The sequence below is a fragment of the Corvus kubaryi genome, unplaced genomic scaffold, assembly GCF_017639235.1.
Source record: "Corvus kubaryi isolate FWS band 111438036 unplaced genomic scaffold, C.kubaryi_AGA036_p1.0 64865, whole genome shotgun sequence".
NCBI lineage: Eukaryota > Metazoa > Chordata > Aves > Passeriformes > Corvidae > Corvus > Corvus kubaryi.
Window position 1 is genome coordinate 166,856 of NW_024581569.1, and position 22,346 is coordinate 189,201.

General features: G+C 53.0%; 1 protein-coding gene across 1 annotated transcript; it reads right to left on the minus strand.

Moving 5' to 3' along the window:
* Positions 1-3,370: 3,370 nt before the first annotated feature.
* On the minus strand, positions 3,371-17,517 carry LOC121672697 (inactive phospholipid phosphatase 7-like). Its single transcript, XM_042045460.1, has 3 exons — positions 17,322-17,517; positions 16,154-16,624; positions 3,371-4,208 (listed from the first exon to the last, which is right to left on the minus strand). The coding sequence occupies exons 2-3, from the start codon at positions 16,602-16,604 to the stop codon at positions 3,844-3,846; spliced, it is 816 nt and encodes a 271-aa protein (XP_041901394.1). The 5' UTR covers positions 16,605-16,624; positions 17,322-17,517; the 3' UTR covers positions 3,371-3,843.
* Positions 17,518-22,346: the final 4,829 nt, after the last annotated feature.

Genomic DNA, 22,346 nt, shown 5'->3' on the forward strand with positions numbered 1-22,346 from the left:
AGGCACTTGGGTCAACACCAGAGAAAAACACCTCTTTGGTCACCTGCTCCCACCCTGCAGCCTCCATGTCCATGTCTCTGCCTGAAGTCTGGTGTCCTGAGGCAAGAACTGGCCGCATCTCTAGTTCAGGTGACCAAAACCACATAAAAGGCATCATCTGTGTTCATGTATCTTTTGTGGGCAGCAGCCTCTGGAATACACGCGTGTGAAGGGGAGACACCATCCCATTTCCTTAGGCTTTGCCCAATATATTAAACTCTTAGCCTGGAAATTTCACGGTTAATTATCACTTTAATAGGAAATCTTAACTGAATGCCATGCAGGTGATCCTCTCTAACTGGGATGAAACCTTTGAGCCCCAAAAGTGAGTTGGTGGCTGCCAGGGACATCCTGTGTAGCTTGGTGCTGCAGGGAGCAGTGTCAGGGCTGTGACAGGAGCCGGGGCTGCTGCACTGAGCTCCTGGCAGCCAGATAAACCCATGGGTCCCTTCACCCTCCTCAGAAACATCCTGACTGAATAAAAGGAGTCTGTTTGCCCAAGAAAACCCAGCCTGGGGTGACCTAGAGCCACACCTGTGCTACTGCTGGGAGGCCTTTCTAATGCCCCCCTCAATCCTCAAATCTGCCAACCCACCCTCCAGCCATCTCCCACACTTCCCTCCCCTTCAGCTGCCTCATCCTGGGAAGGATATGGACAACAGAGAGGACCCCACCGTGGCAGGGAGGGCAGCATAGCCCTGATGTGGGAAAGGATTTGTCCTGCCTTCATTTCAGCACAGCCCCAGCCACAAACGTACAAAACAGCTTGTCAGGAAAAAAACACCAGCTTAGGTTAAGGAGAGAACTAAACACCCCAGGCGTGATTGCCACATATGCCCAAAGATATAATCCAGATTTGCTACTTGCCCTGGCTCTGGCACCCTTTTATTTTTTTTTTTAATTTAATAAATTAAAATCTCTTTTTGCTGCTGAGCATAATCAGCATTAGGGTGAGGGGAGGAGGGGCCTTTCACTGTCCCCTGCAGGATCACACATGAAATCACTGTCACAGCAGCCTGGGACTCTCCCAGTGGCACCATGGACTGCTGATGGCAGCACTCCCCAGCCCACACACTGTATTTGCCTCCTCCTGGCCACTTTCTTAATTAATCTGTGAGACAAACTGAAAGGCAGAAGATGCCATGGTGAGGACTTCTTCATTCCTTCTGGTTGGACAGGTCTTGGCTTGGAAGGACCACTCCTCCTCCTGAGCCTCACAGGCTGAGCCCTGTGTGGCTCAGTTTGGATCTGAAGGTTCAGGCAAAACACTCACGTTGCTGGACAATCCTGAAGGAGCTCAAACCAATTGTCCTTTTGTCTCCCCACATTGCCATGGTGAGCATCTGCACAGAGCAGCCCCAGTGTCCTGCTCCAGCTCACAGGGACAGGGGACACGGCACCCACCATCCCTTGCTGTTGCTATAGAGACAGAAGCTGCTTTTCTCCACAGTGATGCTGGTTGTTTCTGAGCGCTACCTTCGGTGTGGCAGGCAGGGAGGGAAGGATCAGGAATGTCTTGGCTTGCTGGGAGGGCAGCCATGGCTGAGGCAAGGCTCTGCCAGACCTCTCCTGGTGTCTCTGTGCCCAAATCCACACTCATCTTGTGGGCAGTCTCCCAAAACCTTCCCTTCAGTTGCTCTGGGCACTGAAGTACTGCGGGAGAGAAGGGGCACGGGCTGCAGGGGGGCTAAAGGGGAAGACTGCCCAGAGAAACCCTGTGTGGGAGAAAGCCCCAGCCTGTGAATCCCAACGTACCCCCAGGAATCACTCCAGCTCCTCTCCTCCTGCTCTCCTGCCTTGCTTTGCAACCATGTGCTAGGACGAGACCAGCTCAGCTGATCTAACCCACTGTGGCAGCTTCTCCAGGCCATGCTCTCCTGATTACACCAGTAAAGATCAGGAGCAACTCCTACAAAGCCATCCTGCCACTCTGGATATACCAGGAGAAGATAGCACAAGTGCAAGGAAACCTGGACCAGGTGACACGACTGTAGAATCATCCAGTCTATTTGCAAAGGTTCAATAAATTCTGGAGCTACAAAGCGAGAGTTTCCCACAAAGCCATGGGGGAACATGCATCCCCTGCTCTCTGCCCCTTCAGGAACCTGTCATCTCCAGCTACACATCAGTGCATCACCCACAATCAGAGCTCAGAACCTGAGCTCCATCCTCGCTAGGGGTGAGGATAAACTCTGTGTGTAGTAATGCCTGGAAGGAAAAAAAAGCACCACAGCTCACTTCTTCACAGAAATCTTTGCAGGAGAAGGAGGAAAGGAGGCAAAGGAAAACGCTGATGGGAGGGTAGCACATCGCTGCTCCCACCCGCAGCAGCAGGAGGGAAGCAGGACAGCACCCGCCACCCACGCTGCTCTGCCTGCTGCTGCACCAGCCTCCAGGGACAACCCTGAGCTCTCCCCTTTCCTCAACACACTCAGTGACAGCCCTTCCCAGGGGACAGCTCATCCGTGAGCTCCGTGGGAGGCTTGTGTTTAAAGGACATGGATGCCTTCCTTACCACGCTCCTGCTCCAGCCTCGGAGCCGGCAGCGCGGGAAGCCAGCAGCTCCCAGGGCTCTGCACTGACATCCCAGCTGGAGACACATGCCAGGGATAGATTTTCTGTTTAGCTTCTTTTCATATTAATCATCAAAGAGCAACAAATGTCAGCAGCTTACAACAGTCATTAGCTGAATGTCTTCTTCTCACCAGCCCCTGTAGGAAGAGGCTTCCCAACATGCAGGGCGAGATGATGGCACAGCACCCAGCTGACTCCTCCCTGGCCTTGCAAGCCAGGTGTATTTTCCTCACTTGGGATCCACAGGAGGACAGAGATGACAGGATCCCTCCATTTTGCAGGATTCATCCAGTCAGGGAAGGTGCTATGTCTGATAGTATCCCTCACCTGCCAAATATCAAACTGTCTTCTAGAGACAGATAAACCACAGAGAACTGGCACATTCTGTTCAAAATACAGGATTTTCTTATGGCAGTTGTGAGGGGGGATCCATTTCAGAGACAGCACATTGAGCATGGCCATCACCTGAATAAGGATCCACCAGGCTTCAAGGAGGCCACTTGTCAATAATGGGAAGAAACAGCACCACGTCAGGACATCGTGTGTTCCCTACCAGACCAAAAACTCCTCACACACCCTCACAGAACAGATTTTCCTTCAGTGTCCTGAGCACCATCTAGGCCCACCCCATCCAAAGCAAAAGTTTGCATCCCCTTGGGCAGCAAGACTGCAGGACCTGCTCCATGCTGAATGTATATCTCAAAGCCACACTGGGTTTGTTTTCTCCCTTCCCTCATGATAAGAACCAAACAGGGCAGGATTTTTATGATTATTTATTATCTGTAAAGTGCCAGCAGTGTCCTGACTCTGTACAAGACACAACTGCTGGGCTTACAAAAAGAAAAAAAGCACTGTGGCCAAAATCATTTATCCTCTAAAAAGTTAACAAATGTGTTCTCAGGAAGCTCTCAGGCACTGCCCATCCTGAGGACATATCAAGGTGCCAATGTGAACCACCTAAAGAAGGCAGACATGGAGCTCATTTCTCTCACCTGTAAAGCTTAATTAGGCTGCTGTCCAAACACAGCTTGAGAATGCGGCCATAACACAGGTATGGCCCTTGATTGCTAAAACCCAATCCATTACAAGAAACTTTTTTTTAAAGGTGGGGAAGCAACATTAAAAAACACCACTACTCATGGAAGTTACAACTGCTTCCAACAGACAACACGTAGAAAATACTGGGAGGGGGACTCTCAAAGTATCTTCTAGTTTCCAAGTCCTCCATGTTCACCAGATGGATATCAACATCTGACATGTGTTGGAAGACATCCATATCAACTCCATCAGCCTGAACTGCAAGTAGCCGAAAACAAAGCCAGACAGAACATCTGTGATGTGGTGCCGTCCGATCATGACGCGGGAAAAGCCCACGCAGAGGGCCCAGAGGACCAGCAGGATGCGGAGAGGGATGGCCAGGACCAGGTGGTTGAGGAAGAACTTGGAGAGCATGGCCACCCGGCTGGCGTGCCCGGCGGGAAAGGCGTAGGTGTCCATGGTCAGGTAGTCCAACAAGCCAGGGTTGATGTCGTACGGACCCTTCCGCTTGGCCAGCTTCTGCAAACCTGCCACAATCATGATGTCCAGCAGCAGGGCTGCAAAAAGGGAGACAGAGAGGGAACGGTGAGAGACAGAAGCAGAGCTGAGGGAAATTTTCAAGGCAGAACATTAATGGTTTGTCATCGTGTTTAAATAAAAATTTGGGTTCGGTTCTGGCCAGACGCAGTGCAGCTGCAGTCCACGGTGCAGCTGCACACAACTTCTCCATCCTCAGGTCACCATCCAACTGTTGATTAACCCTCCCAGTTCACCCACAGAGGAGGCAAATACCACTGTCACCATCTGACAGAGGAGAACCCCAAACGGCAGAGGCGAGCGATCCACCTGGGGAGGAAGAGAGCAACTGGCAAAGCTAAAATTGAAACTCTTTTGGCCCTCAAACCACCACTCTGGGTGTTCTGTTGCTGCCTCCACCCTGTGCTTTAGAAACTTCGTGCAGCAAGGTCCCTGCCTGGGGCTCTGTGCCAGGGTGACCAGGCTGCAGTGAGCAGCCTGCTGGAGGAAAGGTGTCCCACAGCACTTTCTCCTCTTGTCCCTTGTCTTCTCCCAAGCCCACCACCTCCTCCTGCCCAGAGCAGCCAGGGGATCGCACTACGCTGACAGATTTCACTGAGAAAAGAGCATTAGGACCAGTGAGCCAAGGGGAAAGCCACGCAATAACGAAAAAAGGGCTTCTGTGTTAAAAACAGCACCACAGTGTGTTGGAGGGTGGGCGACATCCTCCTAGATATCCCACACCCATCCTTCTTCCTCTGCCAATGCATCAAACACTCACGAGTCATTTCTTGTTTCTGCTCACCTCTTGCTCCCTGTGACTTTCTCCCTGCAAGTCACCCCACACACCCCCTTCCCTGTGCAAATGCATTGAGGGTAAGACACCTCCCAGCCACAGCACACCCAGGCTTGTGATGGCACAGGCACCATCCCTGCAGCTGCAGCTCTCTCCACCAAACCACCTTTCTTCCCTAACAGCTTCAGGAGTGAAACCCATCAGCACTTGTCTACATCATCCTTCTCTTCAGCCCACCTGCTTCGTCCCAGCCGACAGGTACTGTCATTCCTACTTCCTAGCATCAATTTTATTTCTCTTTAATCCCCCATCTGCTTTTCCCCACCCCTCCTAATTAGTCAGAGTGCTGATTTCAGCTCCCCGCAGCAATGACAAGAACATATCTGTCATCACGAGCACAGCCTGCTCCCTCGGCAGGAATGCCAGGGGCCAGTTGTTTGGTTCCCAGGCCCTGGTAGAGACCATTCCTTGAGAGATGACAAGGTTTCAGGAGGATGGATGGGAGTGCGGTGGTGGTGGGGATGGGAAATGAGACGGCACATGGGAGGCAGCTCCTCCTGCCTGCTCAGCACCTGGCAGAAGCTGGGAAGTGAGGAACTGTCACGGCAGCTTTGCTCACCCACCTTCCCTGTGTGCCACCCCCAGCCCCCGGCACTGCTTTGGGAAGGGGCTGGTACTTATCCTGGCCAAACCCTCTCCTTACAGGAGACTGCTCTTCTCCCTCATCTGCAGGCCATCTTGCTTGGGAAATGGGACAGCAGGACCTCCCTGGACCTTCTGCCCAACAGGTCATGCCCTGGGGTCTCAGAGCTGTGGAAGGCAGATGGAGCAGAGGAAAAGATCTGAATACCAGCTCCTCCCTGGCATGGACAGTAGCAGGAATCCGGGCTAGACACAAGAAGCAGGAGGCTGACATGGAGGAAAGGTTCATGGGTGGCACCTGAACAAAGGCATTGAGGCTGCAGGTGGCAAGGAGGCTGGTCACAGCACTGGGGCTGTAGCACTAGCGATAGGTTTAGGAGGACAAGGACAACCAGGGATTGTGCAGATCCTGCTGGATGTGACCGGCAGACAGGGAGAGAGCAGGGGGAAGTCTGCAGCCCACCAGGACCCCAGCACTCAGCAGAGCAGTTTCTGCAATTTGCTGATTTCTTTTTTGACATGCTGGCCAGGGGGGAGAAAGGGACGGAGGGATTTCAGACACAGGCTGTGGAGCCCTGGAGCAGCCACTCACCCTGGCTCCCTGTTAAGGTCAAATGCTGTCAGCCCAGGCCTGGCTCACCATTACAGGGCTGCCCCGCTGCGCATGGCTCTGCTCAGGCTCGGCTTCCTAAATCACCCCCAGCCCACCCCGCTACCCCACCAAATGACCCTGCCGCAGCCCTGATCCAACAAAGTGCTTCAGGAGATGATTTTCAGAGCTCATTGGCTGCATTTCCCTCCAGTCCCATCTCACCCTGGATGAGAACTGTGTGAAACCAAAGCTCTGGGATGGTCTCTCGGGAACCCAGACTCATCAAATTCTTGGGAACCCAGAAGCATCGGAGAGATTATGCACCAGCGCTGCCAAGAGAAGACTCTGGCCCAAGCTGCTCCTGCTGAAGTCAGCACCCATTGCATTGCCACAGCTCCAGAAGGAGTCTGGGCACCTCAACAGATCCCAGTGTCTTCTCCATGGTGTTCAATAAATTCACCACCAAACCTGCCCATGGATCAGAGCATAAGTGCCATATGCTTTAGCAACGTGTGGTGTTCACCATTGCTCATCAGTATTTTGCACCAGCAATATTTTTTTATGGTCAAAGGTGATGTCAGGGCAACTCGAGGGATGCAGGCATGTGTGCATGGAGGTGTTCAGGGCATGGAGAACGAGCCAAAGAGCAGTTTTAATAATCCTTTCATTCAGAAGATGAATAAAATGGGCCTTCAGTACTGCTAGCTCTGATTTTCATCAAATGATGCACAGAAAGCAAAAAGCCTCGTTTGCCCACATTTCAAGATTGGAAAGCATGACAGCATTAAAACTGGGGGTTAATTTGCCGTTAAAAGAAAAAACCACCAAAGATCCCTCCGTCTGGTGCTTTTTCTGTCACTTCCCCTTGCACTTTCTGTTCCTTTTATGGAGATTTCTTTATCAAACAGCCCCAGCAGCCTGCCCTGCCCTGGTCCCCGAGGCATGGGGGTCCCATGGCCCTCTCCCAGTGCTGGGTCTCTGCTGTTCCCCTTCCCTCTCCTGCTCCTGCTGCTGCCGCCGGCGCTGGCAGGGTGAATCAGCAGGCAGTACTGCTGCCGACGGTGCTGCCAAGGGCCCATCCTTCAGGAACAGATACAGACAGTGCTGTTGCCCAGCAGCCCCATCCCCAGCCCTATTCCCTTGCAATCCCATGACCTACATACCCGCCTGGACCTCGGCTCACTTCCTTCCTACCCTTAATGCACATCAAACCCTCCCTCCTCAGGTGGGCACAGCATCAGGCACATAAGGGGTTAACTTTATCATGGGTCCCCTCGGTGCTCCATCTGCAGGTGGGTGTCTCTGCACTGGGGACTGTTCTTGCTGTTGAACCCAAAGCCCCTGAGCCTTGCACCTGCCACCTGCAAATCAGCATGGCCACCTTGGCTCCGTCCTTCCCTGGTCCCTCACACAGAGCCCTGCAAATCCTTCAGGCTGACCTGACTGGAGGCCGGAGAAACACAGCCCCAGGGGAGCCCGTGGAAGGGAGCCTGCAGCTGATGCACCAGCCTGCACTGGCTGCTCTCTGGGGACCCTCGGGGCTGTCACAAGCACAGCAGAGATGGCAGAGTGCCACCTGACTGAGGGTGAGATGAGAAGAGCAAGAAATTTTAATTTGAAGCATTTTTTTTCATCATGCCGTTCCCCCAGAGTCAGGTAGCACTGGATTTAAACCAGAGGCAGCACTGGATGTAAAATCCAGGTAGAGGTGTATATACAAGCAAAGGAAGGATTAGCTCTTGCCCATTTTTGCTTCTTTCACATTTTTCTGAAAAAGATCAGGAATTTCCTTGTTGACCTGGTGTTAAGTGAAAGAATCCTTCAGATTTCCAATGCAAAACCATCCAATCCCCAAATCCTACATTAACATCTAAAACTTCCCTAAAACACAAAAACAAAGAGCAAGTCTTTTCTTGCCTGTGACAATTTTAGCATCAGAGATCACCTTGGTATTGTAAAAACCAACATCTGGCATCGGATGCACAGTAAATGAGCTGAAAGTGAGCCCCCTCGGCAGGCATTTAATATCTATTAATAAGGAAAGGAAAACAATTATCTGCCTTGCTCCTACCACCAAATGTTAGGAGCCCATTAGGAGCGGAGAGGTGAGAAGAGAGGAGCCCTGTGCAGGCAGGGCACAAGGACAAACCTGAACCATCGTCAGCAGAACCAAACCAAACTCCAAAGTTTGTATTTAAGAGAAATTGAAATAGTTGGATGTCCCCCACCACCATAAGGTCCTTTCTGTCCCCGAGGTGCCACCTCTGCTGCCATCCCTTATGGCTGGAAGAGGCTGTGGATGGTGTGAGCACTCTTGGGGACATCGTCTGCTCCAGGCTGGAGCCAGGCAGCGTCTCCAGGGACAGATTCCAGCTGGGATGTTTACATATAAACAAGTTATCAAAACCACAGCTGAAAAACAACCTGGGTGCAGTGTTGGGGGCAGGGGGGGAGGAAAAGAGGAGAAAGCCAAAAAAAGCCCTTGGCCTCATCTGCTCCTGCAGCCAAGATCCACATGACTTCACACACATGGGGCTGCTTGGATGAGACAAGGCGGCTCTCCAGAGCCCAGCCTGTGAGGTCGGGATCAGAAACAGTCACAAGCTGGACTCAGCCTTCCAGAACTGCAGCTGAGCACATGGGGAGAGGAAAACAGGGAGGAAAATACCCAGGAATTAAGAGAGAACCCATCTCATGAACTCAGGAGGCTCCCAGTGTGGGAGCAGATGTGCCTCAGACAAGATGTGCACAGAGCAGAGCCAAGCTGGTGACAACTCATGGCCTGGGCTTCAAACCCACCGTGCTGGAGGTGGCATGTGCTCCCTACTGCAGCTGCTGAGGCCACGTGTAGGGCCAAGACTGGCTTTGAAGGTGCTGTATTGCCCAGATTACCCACCCTCACTCAGGAGCGAACTCTGGACAAATGCCACCATTCCCAGGAAACAGTTTCTTTAGCTCCATAGTTAGAACTTGTAAATTTCCCCCCATTTTTCTTTTTACTTATATGCCCCCTCCTACTCCTTCTGAACTTCCCAAATCTCCCACAGGCATTAGGCTCCCTGACCTGGTAAATGAGCTGTTTGAAGCCTTATCTCATTGACATTAATAAAAGAAGAATCTTCACCCTCTCTCCAGTGGAGTCAGCGGCAGCTGGAAGAGGTCCACTCCTCTGGAAATGAACCCCGCCATTTCATTTTGTCCCCCAAATGTGGCACTATTGGGTGTAAGAGCTGACAAAAAGCACAGATGGCATGACACATTGAAGAGCCAATGAATCAGGCATTGTGGCGTTTGGTGGGGGGGTTATTTTTTGGCTGAACAAGCAGCAGTGTGGGGTAAGTGGTCATGGGGAGGTGAAAAAATGGTGGAAAGCAGAATTGTGCAATTAATTAAAATTAAAACCCACAACAACTAAAAATAGATTTCCTATATTCTAGATGATTAGAAGCAGCCCTGAGTGCAAACACAGGCTGCCTGGAGTTCCCCCCTTGGAAACACTGTGCCCTGGGAGCTGGGAAATTTGTACTCAGCATCAAATACTGAGTGTGGCTGCTTCACTGGCGGTCTGCACAGGCTGGGATGAGATGCAGGCAAGAGGGGGAGCACAGTGAAAAGGACTTATGCCACTGGGGAGAAGGAGCTGAGCAGTACCAGGATGGCTCATCTGCCTCCCAGAAGGGCTCTGACAGCTTGAAATGCCCCCGTACCCCATGGCAGCAGCACAGGTACCATCAGCACAGCCCAGAATCACATGCACCAGCACCAACAGCACTGTATGGGATGAGGTGGAGGAAGAAAAGTGCCTTGGGCTGAGGACCAGCAGCATGGCCTAGCCCACAAAGGCTGGGCTCCTTGCTCGGCCTCAGTGTTGTTTCGGCTTGGATCTACACCCTACTGCTTTCAAAGAGGCAAACTGGCAAAAAAAAAAAAAAAAAAAAGTCTGATTCAGTGATGCTCAGAGGCTCTCCAACCACCACTCACAGTGTGGACCCAGATCAGGTACATCTGCCAGCATCCATGTAGAGGTGGAATTGGTTCTCTGCTCCAGGTTAAAACATGGAGGTTTCCTCAAAGCGGAGAAAAAAAGGAGAGTTCATCTGACCCCCCTTTCCCACCCCATCCTCCACCAATCCTGACCCGGAGCAGGAGACCCGACAGGCTCTCCCTGCCTGCTGCTCTTCCCAACAACTCACCTCATCCCCCCACCTTCCTCTTCCCAACCACTGCTCCTGTCAAGGCGTGTTAGAGGCAAACACACTCACCCATTTCCTGGGATCTCCCTTCGGGCCAGAGCCCGGCTCAGCTTCTCCAGCTCTGCCTGAGTGAAACAGCTACTGTCCCCTCTGAGCTGCAGGCAGGGGCAATGGGAAGTTGTTCCCAGAGTGACAGACATAAGGATGACTCATTTCCCATGTTTATTCCCCCTCTTCCCATTCAACAACCCTCGCACTTCTTTTCTCTTTCGCTCTGCATTCAGGCTCGGGAACGTTTCGCTGTTTGCTCTGCGAGGGTTGGATTCCAGCTCGCTGCACGCTCCCCAAGGGCTGCACACTGATGCCTGCAGGGCTCGCAGCATCCCCAGCAGCCTGCCAGGACCTAAGCAAATCGGTGCTGCCTGGTCCCGAGGGGCTGATCAGACCCTGGGTCTGATGGAGACATTGTGCAGGTCCCTGGAAATACTCCCGTGCCTGCTCCAGCCACAGTCAGAGGAATCCCAGCCTGTCACTGAGCGTCCTTTATGCAAAGGGACACTGCAGGCTCGCCAGCCTGCCCTGCAGTGAGCAAGATGCATTCCTGTAGAGGAAGCAGGCAGGAAGGGGGGCAGGGAAGCCGGGAGAGCTGGGCATTGCTGGCTGTTCAGAGATGCCTGAGCTCATCAGCTGTGAAGGGATGAAGGCTGAGCACGGCACCCACCAAAGGGCCACGGACTTCAACTGCTGTATCTGGGCAGAACAGAGGCAGATTAGCAGCCTGGAGTGATGAAGAGGAATGCTGAAGAGGACCTGCGTCTAAATGCTGGATACAGGGAGTGGGCATCTGCGTTGTTCCCGCTGCCTGGCACCCTCCATGAGTCACTCATGTTGGGTTATTTGGCATTTAAATGTTTCCACCTCACTGGGCAGACGTGCTGCTGGCTCAGTGAGACCTCGGTGGGCACTGGCAGGGCAGGGAGGGGAGTGGGACAGCGGCTGAGCCCCCTCCATGTGCCAGGTTGTCCAAGGAGGGATGGTTCCGCAGGGCACCAGCTCCCGAGCTGCTCTCCCCTTCCCTGACGGAGTGTCCTCTGCCCTGACTGGCTCAGAAAATCCCTGCTCTCACAGTGGAAGAATGAAAGGGAAGAAAACAGACACATTTGGCCCCAAACCATCTCTGGGGCTCTGGGCTGAGCAAACTCTGCTGCATACAGACTGATCCATCTGCCGTGCAGCTCCCTGGCCTCTCTGCTGGGTCTGGGCTTCCCCGAGGCTCGACAGGATCAGCTCATCTCACTGCCTGGGCATTTCATCTGCCTGGTGACCTTTACCAGCAACGGGCTGTACTGTCAGGGTTTTCATCACACAGCCTCCAAAGAGAAGCACGACAATACCTGAAGCACATCCATACTGTCAGAACAGGGTCAGTGGGGTCTCGAGGGGCTTGGTGAAGGCATTTCTTGCTCTCTTTCCTTCCTAATCCACCAATTTCTGGTCTTGCTTGGAAGCTGCCAGGGTGGGACCACAGAGTTCTGACCATATATATGTATTTACAATCTTCTTTTTTAGGGGGTCTGCAGGGGACTATGCTTCAGAAGATCATGGCTTGGTTCCTGGTCAGAGTGAAGCTATGTCAGTACTCAGAAAGAAGGCTGGACAGAGCAAGAACTTCCTCCTTGCTGACATCCAGGAGTGGAGAGGCGGTCCTGGGCTCCCTCCTTTCCTCCTCCTGTGGCATTCCATCCCCAGCCTGACACACTACTCGATGATACATCCATGCCCCGAGGCACTGCTTTACTTAATGGGATAAATGCTTAGTGACAGCACCAAAGAGCCATCCTGCCCCTCCAAGCGGGATGCAGAGCCAGCTGGAGATGGCTGGGCACTGGGACCAGTGTCACTGAGACTGCAAGCAAAGAGAAGACAAGGGCTTTCTCTTCTCCTAGTCTGGATACCTATTCCAGAGAGCCATGAGCACAGCAGAACCAGTTACTGGTACTTCAAACCAAGCACAAATACAATTCTATGTGCAAGCAGATACCTCCCAACAGCAAAGGCACCCAGTTGGACCGAAAATAACTAAACACAGTGGTGGTTTGGCTCACAACACAAAAGATGGACTTTACTGGAGTGACCACTGTGGGTGGGTTACCATATTCCATCCCCAGTGACCATATTCCAACCCCACCGCAGTGAGAAGGTGCCTGGATCTGCAAAGACCATCAGTTTAACGAGATCAATCTGTTTAGCTTAATAAATAGGAGGTGAAGAAATTACTTGAGCACTATCCAAAATACTGAAAGGCGGAAGAGATGTTGGCTGAAAGAGCTGTTCAGCTGGAGAGAGAAGGGTATGGAGACACAATGAAGGGAAGAATCCAACTAAAAGCACTTGTGAGAATCCCTACCACTGCAGTAATACAGAAATGGCTCTGACAACTTCACCCTCACTTGTAACTGGACATCAGATTGAGTGTTTGGGTTTTTTCCCTTAACAAATTGAACAGGAATAAATTAAGGGATGTGCTACAGCCTGTATTTTGCCGTGGGTTAGATCGATGATCCAAATGTTCTTTGCTGGCTTTGCAGTCAATGAATCACTAAATTTGGATTCACATCTTCACCAGATGGATCAGAATCAGAAACCGAGGTACCACTGGCCCCAGGGTTTAATGGAGTTTATGTCTGGTTCTGAAGCAGATCTGGGCATTTTACTGAAAGTTTTATAACTGCTTTCCCCCTGCAAGCCCAATTGCAAGGTTCAAATTACTTTCTAAGCACCTCAGTTTTCATGAAACCCTTGTGATTGCAGAGAAAAGCTTGAATGGTCCTAAAAGTTCCAACACTGGCAGACAAATAAAATGAACTTTATAACCTGAGGATTTCCTGAGTTGTGATGTTCTCAATTTAGCCAAAGGGGTGTGGACCTTCTCCCTGACTTTTGCTCAGCCAGGGCTGGTGATGCTGAGACAGTCTTCCTGAAAGCATATCCTGGCAGAGATTTTCACAGTGGGCACACATATCTGGTTTCTTTCATCTTTTCAGTAACAGGCTGTGTGTGCTTCTCTGGCTGTTTGGCATTTGCTGGAAAAGATTACTGCGAGAAGGGGAATCAATAAATTCCATCACAGATGATAAACATGGAGGGAAAACATTGCTTGGGGTTGCTAATCAACATCTGCAGTGGGGATGGATGGAGCAGCCCAGGGTCAGACCCCTTCACCCGGAATGCTCCCACATGTGTTGGCAAAGCCCCCGTCAAGAGCTCCTCCTCCATCTGCAGTGGTGCTTCTGCCAGGTTCCCAGTCCCATTTCAGCAGTCTCCTGTCTCCTCGCCTTGGAAGCCTGATTGCAAATCCTAAACAAGTGCTCTATGATGGGCTGGCTCCCTGCCCAGAGACTGCATCAGAAATTCTGCTTGATGTATCAAACCCTCAGCAAGCAGGGGGAAGGGAGGAGAGCCCGGGGAGGTACGGAAGGGGTGCCACAGACAACCCCAACTTCCCGGCTTCCCTCTTCCAGCAGGGAAGCACCAGGAGGTTCCCTTCCCTTTGACCTGTGCCTGTCCAGGAGGGCTTTTCACCACATCCCAGTGGATTTGAACCACAGGAAAGCAGCAGCAAGAGGGACCAAGGATGCCAGATGCAGCAGTGGTGCCATGACCTTCCTGTCTATACAAGACCCCACTTTTCCTGGGACCTGTTGAGGTCCACCAGCCCCAGGCTCCCAGCCAGGCTCCTTCTCCACCAGCAGTGCAGGTATCATGGCAGCAGCTACTCAGATACTCAGAGTTCCTGACTGCAATCTTAAATATCAGCCCAAGGCCACTCTCACAGCAGAGATCTGCTCTGTGGGGTGACACAAGTCCTGCTGCAGGAGCTCTCACAAGAGAGGCTGAGGGCACCTTGGGCAGTCCCACCAGTCAGTGCTGTCTTTTCAGACGGAGCAGTGGAGCTCTTTGGAGGCTGCCAGACCTATGGAACTGGTCCTTCACACCAATTAACTATTTCCTTTCTTGGCAGGGGGAGAGGAGGGGTGGGAGTAGTGTGTCTAGGCAAGGATGCAAGACTCCAGAACCCCCAACTTGTCCCTGGGCACCGCGTTGGAGCTCAGGAGACCTGGAGATGTGGGTAGTGATGCAGGGCTGAGCTCTCCCAGCCACCACCCAATAAAGTTAGAACATGACCCCGAGGTGCCTTTGCATTTGGCCTCCTCATACAGCAACAGAAAGGTGAGAAAACTTTCCTTGTTTTTAGGCCAAAAGGGGCATTAGCTCTTTGCAAGGATCTCAAATATTTTGGAGTCAAAGAGGTCGGTGTTCAGACTCCAGCCCTGTCAGAGGCTCTTGGGTCAAGAGACACCTGGAAACTGTGCTGGCCCCTGTTAGTCACCTACTATTTCATCCTCGTGCCCTTTTAAATGGATCTTCTCTTCCCAGCGAGGGGCTGACCCCGCGCACCGAGGAGCCCCGGGAAGAACTGCTGACGTTGGCGGGCTCTGCATCACGCTGGTGCTATTCTGGCTTCTTCCCTGCCACGGCCTCCCGCCATGAGATGCCACAGCACGAGGACAGTCTTCTCCAAAGGCACAGGGGAGAACAGCTACCACTGTGCCTTTCAAGCCAGTCCAGCTCAGTCTTCACCCTCTCTGAAGGATGAATTTGTGAAAAAAACCCAAAACCTGAGGCCACGTTGCTGAGCTGTATCACATCACAGTCAGCCCCTGCAGACAGGATGTCCCTTTCCTGTGGTGCCTGTGAAATAAAAGTGTCCCTCCTGCCCCTCAAAACGCTCCCTGAGAAGGAAGTGTCTAAATCCAATGTTTTCAATTTCTCCCACCAACCAAAAGTGGAATTGCTGAGTTTTTAGGGAGGGTGAAATGCCAGAGTGGGTCACAGCCAGAGGAGAGGGTAATTAGTCACAAGGAAAAATAGACTAACTGGACCCTGTGCCAAAGGCAGAAGAGCAAGAAGAGCAAGGTCCTCAGGTATACATGGCCAGGGCAGGTTGGGGCCAGGATCTAAGGTAAGTTAGAGGGACATCAGGGTGGGATGGGCCCTGCACAATGGAGAAGCCAAACCCTTCAACACATCCCAATCTCCAGAACCAGGGACACTGACCACCACCATGCAAGGAATGACTAGCAGGAGAGCCAGAGGCATCCCAGCCTGCCTATGCAGCCTCTGGGTCAAATTAGCACACGGAAATGGGGACAGCAGCAAGAAGGGTACCCAAGGGAAGGAGGATGTGAGAGAGAACTGCAGCAGGGAAGGTGACAGGACTCCATCACGTGGAGCCAGGGTCTGGTCAAGAAGGTGGCAAGGGGATGGAAATAACATCCTCAGGAATTGATCCAGATATCAAAGACTAATATCTTTATGTTTTCCTCACCTATCAAACACCAAGGCAGATGACCACAGATTAAATAAAAGACATCACTGCTGGTATCCACCCTCCCACCACGGACACTCCCTTGGTCTGACTGGACAACCCTGCCCCATGCAGGACCAGAGGCCTGTCCCTGCTCCATGGGTGTCCCCACCTACCACCATTACTCCATCCCTCTTAGACAACTTCTTGTGACATCCACCACCCACAGTACCTGGGACTAAGAGGGCCAATAAGTGCAACATTTACCCTAAAGGTCCCTCCCTGCTTCCCAACCACATCTGATGCTGGGAACAGCCAGAGGAGGAGTCCCAGTGCTGCTGTCCATTGTGACCAGGGCTGGGCTTTCCCGGCAGGGAGGGAGGTTTGCCACTCACCTAGCAGCAGGTTCATGAGGACCTCTTGGCCTGCCAGTGTGCTGCTCTTCACCAGGCAGATGAGCGTACCCGCAATCCAGGGGATCCCGTGCCCCGTTATCCCCAGGAGGTTGATCATGGAGCGGGCACCTCCCCAGGAGGAGGCTCTGTTGGCACACACTCCCAGCCTCTTGGACATGCAGATATCGATGGCCAGCAGCGAGTTGAAGGCGATTCCCTTGAAGGAGGGGTTGAGCTGCATGCAATCCTCCTCGGGCAGCTGCTGCGACTGCCTCCGCTCCTTGGGGTTGGTGTTCTGGGCACCGGCTGCCCCGGCCTGGCCGCTCTGCTTCCTGCTGGAGCTCCTGTTCTCCTGGTTCCCCTTCAAGGGCTGATTCAGGGAGAGGAACTCAGCCCTGTTGAGGACATTGTTCCTGTCTCTGGCCCTGGACCGTGGCTGGGATGCTGGCATTGCAGTCTCTCTAACGCAACCTGCTTTGCAAATACCGGGAAGGAGAGAAATCCCTCTTCTCCCTGCAGAAAGCTTCCCCCACTCCCACCCTCACAAGCTGTGAATTTGGGAAGCTACAAAGGTTCCCCTCTGTTGCAGTTGCCCCCAGCACAGACTGCAGCTGTTAAATATAGAGTAAGGAATGCACATGGCTGTTTACTTCATGGGCCTAGCAAGCTTGGAAGGAAAATTAATGCCAGGCTTGGCAGCCACTCCAGTGCCAGGGAAAAAGGTTGGACAGCCAATAGATATGAAGAAGAGGAGGGAAAAACATTGTGCCAAAGGTTGGTTGCTTCTGGCCTGGTCTATTTAAATCTTCCAATTGCTTATTCCCCTGGGCTGCAAGGGAAACTGGGAAACGTAGTTCTTTTTGTGCTGCAATTCACATTTCAGTACCAGAGCCAGAGCTGGGGATGATGACATCCCCCTCCCCAGGGCACCTCGTGGGGGGCTGTGCTGCCTGGCTTTGCAGCACCAAGACCAGGTGTTGCTCAGGAGCTTCCCCTCAAGGGGCTCTCCCCCAAATCTTCCTGATTAATCTGTCCTGCAACTTCTGCCCCCCTGCCTGGGCACCCTAAATACCCCCTCCCATCCTGCCATGGATACCTTTCAAGCACCTCTAACCCCACCCTCCCTCCCCGCTCAGGATGCGCCCCTGGAGCGCCTTCCATCACTCACCCCGTTCCTGGACGCAGGAGAAGCATCACCTGCCTCCTGATTACACGCGAAGGAGCCGCTAATGAATTCCCGTCCTGCTGCCCGCGGCGCTGCCCGTGGCCTCGATACCGCGCGTGTCCGTACAGTGTCCGTGCTGTGTCCGTGCCGTGTCCGTGCAGTGTCCGTGCAGTGTCCCTGCCGTGTCCGTACAGTGTCCGTGCTGTGTCCGTGCCGTGTCCGTGCAGTGTCCCTGCCGTGTCCGTGCCGTGTTCCTGCCGTGTCCGTGCAGTGTCCCTGCCGTGTCCGTGCTGTGTCCGTGCAGTGTCCGTGCAGTGTCCGTGCCGTGTTCCTGCCGTGTCCGTGCCGTGTCCGTGCCGTGTCCGTGCAGCGTCCCTGCCGTGTCCGTGCAGTGTCCCTGCCGTGTCCCTGCCGTGTCCCTGCCGTGTCCCTGCCGTGTCCGTGCAGAGTCCGTGCCGTGTTCCTGCCCTGTCCCTGCCGTGTCCGTGCCGTGTCCCTGCCGTGTCCGTGCAGTGTCCGTGCAGTGTCCCTGCCGTGTCCCTGCCGTGTCCGTGCCGTGTCCCTGCCGTGTCCCAGCACCGCGCAGCCCGTGCTAACGCAGGTGACACCGGCGCCTGTGTCCCCCGACAGCAGCACGGGCACTGTGCAGCGTGGGCATCGCGGCACGGGGAGGAGGAAGGCTGCGCCAGGCCCCAAGGAGGACAGGGAATACCTGCTGTCCCTCCTGCCACACACCCTGTGCTCCATCGTTGTCAGCCTCCCACCTCCCCGCCGCAGCTGGGGCGAACCCCCCCTGAGACGTCTCCCAGCGCTGAGCAGCCCCTGGGAACATCCCATCGGAGCCTGCAGCTCCAGTTCACAGGTCTAAATAATCATGCTACAGTCCTTGAACCGCAGCTGTGTGGATCTGAGCCTCCAGCACCTCTGGGAGAGACCATCCATCTCGGCTCTTCCTGCTTGAAGGGTGACAGCCCAGCTGCAGCAACCTCTGAGCTAGGTCACCTGCACTGCCATCACCTTCCCTGGACAATGAGCTCTCCACACCACCCACGGATCCCAGGAACACGATTATTCCTATGCAAATAGGCTGGAAATCCCCCGTGGATGGAGAATTGGAGAAGAGGGATATTACAGTGAGGAGCAGAACAGCCACGTCTCTTGGAGCCAGTGACATTTGCCTACACAACTGTCCAGTTTACAGAGGTCAGTGGTAGTACAGGTAACCCTGGGAACAGGGCGCCCACGTGTCTTTAAAGGTCTTATCTGAAATGCACTGGGGAGTTTAAGTGCTAAATGGAAGGTGATTCTTTGGCTTCCAAAGATAATAACAAAATTTTTACATCTTCTTTGCACTTTTATACGTAGCTCTCCAAAGTTCTCTCAGAGAACTGTGCATCCGGGCTGTGCCCATCTGACTGACAAACCATCCAGGTGACAGCAGTGCTTGGACAAGCATCTGAGATCCTGAGGAGCCCTTGCTCCTGGGCTTTGTTCATATTTTCCTCTCTCCAGGGAAAATAATATACATCAATTTATTTCTGATTCATACCCTCCAAGAACTTATCCCTAGTCAAGGGAGGTGATTCTGCCTTTCTGCTCTGCTCTGGCGAGACCCCACCTGGAGCACTGCATCCAGCTCTGGGATCCCCAGCACAGGGGAGACATGGACCTGTTGGAGCAAGTCCACAGGAGGCCATGGAGATGCTCCAAGGGCTGGAGCCCCTCTGCTCTGGAGCCAGGCTGGGAGAGCTGGGGGTGTTCACCTGGAGAAGAGAAGGCTCCCGGGAGACCTCAGAGCCCCTTCCAGTGCCTAAAGGGGCTCCAGGAGAGCTGGAAATGGAGTGACAGGACAAGGGGGAATAGCTTCACACTGACAGAGAGCAGGATTAGATGGGATGTTGGAAAGACATTTTGTACAATGAGGGTGGGGGGGCCCTGGCAAAGGGTGCCCAGAGAAGCTGTGGCTGCCCCATCCCTGGAAGTGTCCAAGAACATGTTGGAGAGGGCTTGGAGCAACCTGGGATAGTGGAAGGTGTTCCTGCCAATGACAGGGTGTTGGAATAAGTGACCTTTAAAGGTCCCTTCCAACCCAGACCATGTGATTCTATGATCCCAGCTGGAGGAAGAGCTCGTTCCCTTCTCAGGCACCCTTACCCAGCCCATAAAACACAACTCTCCCGGCTCAGGTACCACATGGGGCTGTGGCAACCCTGGGGTTGCACAGGAGCTGCCACATCACCAACACCCACCAGCTCCTGCTTGATCCCCGTCTGCACAGCCACATTCTCACGCTATCGGGGCAGTCAGCACCCCATCCCTATCCGCCTGCCTTCATCCCACTGCTCGGCTGCCAGGCGTGTGGAAAACCTCAGCCTACTTGACATCAGCCAGGGGGAGAACTGTCACCACTGCACCACTTGGCTGTAGCCATCACCTCCCCAGTGGGTGGCCTCCTGGGTTTTCCCACTCTGTGCAAGGCTGCTGCTCTGTGGGGCTCTGCAAATATCAGTGGGCAGAGGGATGAGGGCACTGGTGGCCAGGACCCCACAGCAACAGGGAGACCCCTGCCCAGTCTGGTGCTGGGGTTGCTGAGCTACAACTTAACATGTTCCTCAGGAGCTGTCATGGGTTAAAAAATACCTTGAAAGCCCTGGGAGTGAATTTAATCTGGTGCCTGTCTCTTCTGCTAACACTGATATGAGGGAATTTCTCTGCCCCAGCCTCCCCATGAGACTCCAGCCTTGCACTCCAGCAGGAGTCCCGAGCAGGAAGGGGCTGGAGGAGGAAGGGCAGCGTGGGACGGATGCAGTGCCAGCAAAACGCCTGTCAGTGGTGGAGTGGAAAAGGAAAACTGTCTGGTCTCTCCTGCAGCCAGATGGGCTGTCACTGACAGTCCCAGCTGGAGAAGCTGAGCTCGGAGGGAAAAATCCCTGATTGCACTGGGGCCATGACGAGCCCCATCCTGCAAAACAGCCACTAACCCAGGGGTTTATAAATATCCCTGTAGACAGGCTCCCTGCTCCGGTGGGGCTATTCCAGTCCTGACACATGATCCATAGGGGCCATCGGGCACCTGGGAGAACGCCCAGACAGACAAATCCGGCATGCTCTCTGTGCCCAGTCTGCTCAGCCCTGGCTGTGCTCCCCGCTGTCCTGCCCACCCCGCCTGCAGGGCTGCTGGCCACAATTCCCTGCACAGCCCTGGCCACACGCGGTGTCAGTGGCCAGCATGGCCAGGCAAACCGCGCTGGAATGTGGGTGGGACAGGAGTGACAGCCCCATCCCCTTTCTCTGCAATTCACTGGCAGTGTTGGTGCATCCCAGCCTCTGGCAGCAGCTGGCCGAGAAGCAGCACTTGCAACCAAAGTGTATCCAGCAAACCTGCAGAGTTCCTGGGTGGGATTCTTCTAGGGACAAAAAAGAAAGCTTGGCCAAAATAAAATATAATATCCTGCAGTATTTACAGCATGCAGTCTCTGGTGGGCTAGTGAGGGGAGAGCCTGTCCTTTATAAACCTGGAAAACATGCTGGAAAGACACGGAGGCACAGTGCAGGCCGTGATGCCAGGGGGAGTGGCTGCAGGAATGGAGCATGGCCGGGCTACAAGGAGACACGGTCAGGTTCATCAAATGAGCAGCAGAAGGAAACACAACTCACAGCATCACCAGCCACTCCTAATTCTTATTTATCACAGCCTGGCCTCGCATATCCAGCAATGCCATCAGAGAGAACCACGAGCTCAGGCACAGGAGCCCTTCTGCACATGGCCTAAAGCAGCCGCTCTGGGGTGGGATGTGCTAATGCTTTAATCACTCACAGCAGCGGGATGGAAACGGGCATGACCAAAACCCAACGAAAACTCCAGCTGAAGATGAAAAGCTGATTTAATTAGAATGAGATAATGCAATTTCCTAGTTGACCAGAGCACCAGAGACAGCCAAGTTGAAGCAAGACCTGGCTGAAGCTTCAGTGAAACTAGAGTCGCAGAATATGCAGTTTCACCAGACTCATGATGCTCTGGGAAACTGTGACAAGCTTGTTTGAAAAGTGTGAAAGAGTCTTGGAAATGTCAAAGGATTTCAGCACCTTCTGGAGGCTGCTGGATATTTCATTTGGAAGATGCTAATTTCAGTCTTCCTTGTACTACATGATAGTAAGTGGCTTGTAACTTGAGCACGTTCTTAGTGTTTCTCTGTCACAGGACTAGTGTCTAACTTGTGCCTTTCACAGCAACTGGGAAGTTTAAAATAAATACTTTTCAATGCTTTGAGAAACACACAAGGAGGAAAAACATGACAATATACGGTGGTTTTTCTACCTGCTGTGGGTGGAAAGGAGCAAATCTGCCTCCCCTCCTCCTGTGACATTCACTTGTTAGGATCTCCTGGCAGCTCCGGTCTGTCCTACCTGCTAAGGGCTAATCCAGCCTGCTGAGAGTGCCAGGTGGGAAGGACTAAAAGACATTTACAGCAGCTCTGCGCTGCTGTGCCACACCACAAGCAGCACCAGCAAAGAGATTTTTACCTCTCATTTCCCCAAGTTTCCCATTTAGAAACAAGTGACAGAGGACACACCCACCGAATGCCCAATGTCCATCAGCTATTGCTGAAAAGCCAAACAATTTCACCTCACCTGGTGCTCAGATCCTCAGCCAGCTGAGGACCAGCAGGCAGCATTACTCCTAAAACTGCCTGTAATAGAAGTTTACAACTTTCCCACAGGCCACTGCTGCCTCAGACGCTTCTCACTCCCTGCTCCAGCTACTCCTCAGTCCCACTGCTGCTATGGAGAGCTTTACATTATTCGTTGCTGGAATCACATCCAACCTGGGGCTACAGGTTCTGCAAATAAGGAGACCATCCCCTCTGGTGCCCTTTGGTTGGTACCAAATCTACCCAGCAGGCTCCAGCCGGGAGAGGAAAATCTTAATCCGAAACCCCAAGAAAAAACACATTGCAGCTAAATTAAAAAATAATAATAATATGGGGAGGGTATACCCTGGTATATCCTTAAATGGAGATCGGAAGA